The 6,051-nt window shown below is 53.5% G+C and overlaps 1 protein-coding gene across 1 annotated transcript in view; it reads right to left on the bottom strand.

Moving 5' to 3' along the window:
* Positions 1-8: 8 nt before the first annotated feature.
* The window catches only part of DFNB31 (deafness, autosomal recessive 31), a gene marked incomplete at both ends in the record, with an annotated part of 29,279 nt that continues 23,236 nt past the window's right edge, over positions 9-6,051 (bottom strand). Inside the window, 3 exons of the mRNA XM_009865450.1 lie at positions 9-347; positions 716-787; positions 5,454-5,486. Of these exons, the coding sequence (XP_009863752.1) occupies positions 9-347; positions 716-787; positions 5,454-5,486 (444 nt within the window). The remainder of the gene's footprint in view (positions 348-715; positions 788-5,453; positions 5,487-6,051) is intronic.

Below are 6,051 nucleotides of genomic sequence, written 5' to 3'. Positions count from 1 at the left end.
GGGTGTTGGCTGACCAAGGAGAGCTGAGCATCCATTTGCCTCCTGGAGCTGTGCAGGGCCGGGGAAATGGTAGCATAGATAGCGCTTGGGGCAGACTCCTCAGTGGACGTGGTAGCAGTGGAGGTCATGCTGACTGTGTCCTTCTCAGGGTGGCTGGGAGGGGGTGTGGGGTTTCGGGGGGCCACGAAGAAGAGGCCTGACTGAGAGGACTCGGAGGAAGGGCGCTTGGCCTTGTCTTTCCCCGGGTTCCTGTGCTGGGCAGCAGAGGGGTCCAGCATCTGAGGGGCTGAAGGAGGAGGTGGAGGCTTGAAGTTGGGTGGTTCATCTGGGAAGGAGGAGAGATCATCCTGCCAGACCAAGAACAGAAGCCTTTAGGATACCACGCTCAGCTGTGAGACCTTTCCCAGCTCACAGTCACCTCTATCTGCCTTCTCACCGTGACCACGGCAAAATGAACTGATTTTCATGGAAATGCCTTTCTGAGCTTAACGGAAAAGAGAACACGACTCACAAATGAGGACAATTAGAGGACAAACTACCCAACTTTTGCTCTGGTTCACTACTCTTATTCAGGCAGCCAGAATATTTATTCCTAACCAGCCCGATTAACTCACTTCACTGACTGCAGTGACATCCATGTGATGTAGCAAAGACTACAGAACCTGAGACAGAACTGGATTTGCCTCCAGCTCCCACCCAAGGTGCAGCGTCTTACCAGGGAGATGTCCGGCAGGGTGTTGATGCCACTTTGGTGGCTGTCTCCACCTCCCTCCAATTCTGACGAGTTCTGATAGGACAAGGAAGGAAAATAAAACCAGGTCACAGCAGCAAGGAGCAACCACCACAGTGCCAGCATGACAGGGAACATGCAGAGCGATGCAGGGCATCACCCATACCCCCAGCACAGGGCTGGTCTTTCACCCAAAGGTTCTGGTTTCCTGGGAGGTTCCCTAAAGACTTGCATGTATAAGCAAAGCGACTTGCTTGGGAAAAGGACCCTCCCAAGCCAAGCAGCATGCTCAAAGCCTGCTGTGAGCCTGTCCCACCAGGGGAGTTTCTTCTGTAGTGGAGGAGCATGCTGCTCTTAAATCTCAGCTCCTGGTGTTTGATTTGGAGGATGGGGAGGAACCAGCTCTGAAGGCTGCACGCTGGGAGAAGGGCAATAGAAAAGTTTTAAACTTCCCTCCCTTACAAGCCAGAGCAGTTGGTCTCAGGTGCTACCAGGAGCCACTGCCACCACCTTCCCTTTAGGAGTCAAAATGTCACCAGGAAATGTCACAACATGGCTCTGAACACATCACAGCTCCAGAAATCAAGAAGGGCTTTGGGAATCTGTCGGTCTGTCTGCAGTCTGCACCGGGGCAGCTGTCAGGCAGGATGGGCCCAAGGAGAGGACGCAGATGCAGTCACGCAGAGCAAAGAGGCTCCCTGGCTGATTAACAGCAGCGACGGCAGCACTGGGAACGGGCAGTGGGGGCTGGCGAGCGGCTCTGCCCTGGATGAGGCCAAATCCAGCTGCTCCTGAGCCCAGTCTAGAGCCACGGCTCTGTCTCTGGCTTTGCCCCAGGTACTCTCCCAGGGGATGCTCTCCCAGGGTGCACAGCACCAGCTCTGCCCAGTTCCCCTGAAGAGCAAACCCAGACCCAGCAGCCTCCTCCCACAGGAACTCCCGATCTGGAGAAGCGCTGCTGATGCTCAGAAAGGGTGTGCTTCGTGTCCCTCATGTTCACAGAGATGTTTGTGTGCTTCCGCTGGAGTGGGCAGGGTACAGCTTGTGTTTAACTGTGGGTTATTTATTGCAGGGTAAACAACTGATTAGTTGAAATGCTGGTGCATCTGCATTTCCCCCATCTGCTGGAGGCTGCTGCTGTGTCTGTAAGATGTTAGCATCCCAAAATAGACATGGGAGACAATTAAGAGCATTAAAGAAGCAGCAAAAACATTGATGGAAAGTGCTTTTATCTCTGTGGCTTCAGAAGGAACCCTGGAGAATGAGAACGAAAAGAAACAGCTTGTTCAGAGAGTGAGAGGGAAAGTATTAGCTTTCCACTCCTTCCTCTGCTGAGGGTTGATTTCATCATCAATCCAATGGAAAGGCAGGTGGCTTTCAAATGAGAAACAACCCACACACCTTCTTGGGTTACTGACCATGTGGACAAACCAGAGCAGAAGACAGATTTGGCTGAAACAGAAAGATCAGGCTTCAGCCAGACCTGACATGCCACAGGACTGTGCAAATCCAAGCGCTGGGGTGATACCATAACTCTGAGGCAGGCAGGGCTATTTCAAAAGTGACCTGCCTTCGTATGAAAATGTTCACGAGCTTCTGGGCTGTGCACACATTAGTGACAGGTCTTCAGATTTGACTGAAGTGCCAATGAGTTTAAAAAAAGCTCAAGTGCCATCACGTCCCTGCATGACGCCAAGGATGCTCAGCTGGGGGAAACCGCACCAAACTGCACCAGCGCGCTCGTTGCAGATCTTCCTCCTTTTGCCATCGTTCCCTCTAATGAGAAAGCTGTTCTGCAGAAAGCTGCCCAAATATCACCCTCCCCCTGCACCAGCCCACCTCCAGATGCTGCCCAGAGCCTTTAATCCAGCCAAATGGCTGTGTGCGCAAGGAACGGAGCCAAGGCGGAGATGGTGGCATTTCAGCACCAGCCTGGCCATATTTGGGAGGATCTCAAAACCCTTCCCTCGCCAGCCTTGCCTCTGCCAGCCTCAACCTGCCTCCAAGAGTTCATTAAGCTCTTGGCAAATGCACAAGGACTGGACACCTGCGACGTGACCGGGAGCAAGACACTCATATGGAAGAATCTGCCCGATGTCCCCCCTGACCGCCACAGAGCTGTGCCCATCACCACGACATCGAGCCCGTCCCAGAGCGCTTCACAATGCTGTGTCCCAGCCCCAGCCTCATAGCTGGGACCAGTCTGCACCTGGATTTGGATCCTCCTGGCAAAGGGAGGGTGGGCAGAGCCGGTGAGCCAGCTCTGACCCCCTGCCCTGGCTCTGCTCTCCCTGAACTACAGCCGGGGACACTGACACCCCTCGTCTTCTTCAGGGCACATTTTTAATGTTGAAGTGTGTGAGCAGGAGATTTTCTTTTCCCCAGGCTTTAGTACTCTGGGGGCAAAAGCAATTAAATAGAAATTGCTCTGGGCTATAAAATGTAATGGCTTTTAAGCTGAGCACATTTGCTTTCAGGAATTGGCTATTTTAAGACTGCGTCTTCCTGGATTTCCCTTGAAAGACCCATCGAAGCCACGTGCTGCTGTTCTGAAAAATGAGTATTTATTGAGGAGGCTGCTCCCTCCTACTGGCTCTCTGCTCCTTTACCTCATTTATTTTCTAGTTACTTATAGAAACTGGAGGCCAGGGAAGGCCCTTCCAGCCCCTTGGTGGGGTGCACCTGGAAAACTTTTGTCCTTCTTATCTTGCACAGAGTCCACAGCAGGAACAATGGAGCTGGAGAGCATCTTTCAGACAAGCAGCCAATTTCTATTCTCAGATTAAGTGGTAGAGAAACTGCCACCTCCCTGGGGAATAGAACCCAACCTTTAATTAACCTCCCAGCTCCAAATGACTCCCTTATTTTCCAGTTACTGCTAACGAGAGCTCTGCAGAGCTGCTCAGCCTGACTCCCGCAGGGTTTAAATTTTGAACAACTGTGTCAGTCTGAGAACAAACTCAGCTTTCCTCTTCTGTCCTTCCCTCTTCCTCTCTCCCACCCTAGAATGGGGGGCACAGGTGAGGAAGATGTCCCCCTTCTCTCTGCCCTCATTCTGCTCTCCCTCTGGGACACAAAGATTATCTGCCAGCAGTCGAGGAGGATGTGAGGCTGGAGATTCACTTTCCAGGGAGAGGAACAGCTCAGTGCCATCCTCTGCTTACTTATACTTCTTGTGAAACAGAGATCAGAGACTCACAGGGGGTAGCAACTCAACAGGGTTGCCCCACTGGGCCTAATCCTGCAGCTTCAGGGAGCTGGGAACAAGTCAGCACTTGTGGAATCAGGCCCTGGGAGAAGGAACCTTTGGATGGCAGCGCCCTTGCTAGGACCCGGTGGAGAAGAAAAACAAAATCAACATGGGATTTCAATCCCTTAATCCTAATAACGAGGGCTGGAGCAGGAGGAAAAGCCAGACTGCCTGGCTGGTAAGCAATTAGACAGTCATACCACTCTGATCAGACAAGTTGCATCTGATTATTGCAGTCTACAATTAACCTTTGCTTCGTAGGACTCATCTTGAGATCCAAGACTTACAAGAGGTGATGCTGACAGCGAGGCAGACACACAGCACCTGTGGGTGGCACCACCAAACACGGCTTTGTCTCATCTCCAAGTATCCTACAAGCATCTCATAACAGAACCACTTTTTGCACTGCAGGTCCTGATCCGCCTCACACTGGTTATTTTGGGAGTAAGTTCCCCCACGGACCCAGGGGGAGCTGACGGGACAAGGGGCCTGGTCTAGTGTTACTGCCTTTGGCCAGGAAGCCATAGAAATCTCTGTCCCACGGTTCAGAGTGCCTGTGACAGATTCAGTCTGGGAACACTACAGCTACTCTCTCCTAGAGAAGTGCCATTCCCTGAGGGATGTAGCTTTTGGGCCAGGTTCACAGCTGCCAGAGGTCCTCTCCCCCAGAGCAGTACTGGCAGCTCTCAGCTCCACCACTTGCTGTACGCTCAACCTGCTGACCCCCAGGATTTCCCCCCAGACAAGGAGGAGGAGATGCACTCCACACCCTGGAGCTGCGCTGCAGGGCATGAGCCTGCAGCTCTTCTCAGCTTCCTCTCAACCAAGGGCTCTGTTACAAGACGGAGGGATTTCTGAGGCTCCATGCCTAGCCTCTCTGAAGTCTGTGTGAGGATTTCTGCAAGGCTGAACACACACAGTCTGAGTACATCGACTGCCTCTTGCACCAGAGCACCCATTTTTGCAGACCCAAGGCCTGTAAGGAAAAATTTTCTCCCATCCCAGAGAATGCTTGATGGGATGTGACCAGCCTACTGGTATTTAGCCAGGGTGCCCATTCAGTGACAGAGCACAGCAGCAGGCAGAGCAGGCAACAAGGCAGGAAGGGCAGCCTGGGGTCCATCAGGCATCAATGCTTCTGGTCCTTCTAAACTGCAGCCCGGAGCCGTCGGTGGCACTGAGGGGTTTAGTTCAAGCAGGACAGTGCTAGCAGCTGGGTTTGGTTCAAGGCTGAGTCTTGGCTGCCCTGCAGCACCAAGGCCTGCAGCCGTGTGAGGGAAAGACTCTGGAACGGCTCAGCAGAGCCATGGGAAGAAAATGCAGAGATAGGTGAAACAAGGCAGCGGTTCACGTGGCCGAGTCGCATGCGTCCCCTGGACAGCCTGCATTCCGCCCCCCACCCGACACACACTCGCAGCCCGTCTGCTATGGCAACCACCGCACTCGAGCTCCCGTCTCGCTGACAGTCCCTACCTCCATCAGGTCTATGAGCCATAAGAGCCGCTCCTGGGGACGTGCGAGGGGAAAAGCAGATTGAAACAGGCATAAAAGCGAAAACAACGTCAGGGAGGATGCAGAACACACAAGCGAGACAAGCAAATCCCAGCACAATGTATCCCTCCTCCCCTAGAACCCACCCTGCAGAACCCACCGCCAGCTGCACCCAGAGCTGAATGTGAAGGCTGAAATGAGCCCCTCCTGCGAGCAGGGCTGGGGAGGGTGAGAGCAGCAGGGGCTTAGGGCAGAACAAGGAAACAGTTTGGGGAGCTCTGCCCCTCCTCTCTCTCTATCCTGCCAGCTGAGATAACTCAACCACCACGAGCCAGCGCTCTTTGCTCGGCAGTTGTTTTAGTAAGCGGTGGTGACAACCATCTCAGGTGTGAGTGTTCCCACCACCTGAGGCAGAGCTCAGACGGGTGCACGTTCTCACACCCATGGAAAGAGGTGCTACACCACCAGGGAGGACCCACACTGCGACACAGGGACCCACGTTCTTGAAGGAAGCCCTTACAACAGCCGTGCCCACTCTCTTCTCTGTGCCCGAAGAGCACACCGGCCTTCCTCTTGACCT

Source organism: Apaloderma vittatum, unplaced genomic scaffold (assembly GCF_000703405.1).
Source record: "Apaloderma vittatum isolate BGI_N311 unplaced genomic scaffold, ASM70340v1 scaffold21412, whole genome shotgun sequence".
Classification (NCBI taxonomy): Eukaryota; Metazoa; Chordata; class Aves; order Trogoniformes; family Trogonidae; genus Apaloderma; species Apaloderma vittatum.
The sequence above is the reverse complement of the archived record's forward strand: the minus strand, read 5'-3'. Positions and strand labels throughout refer to the sequence as shown.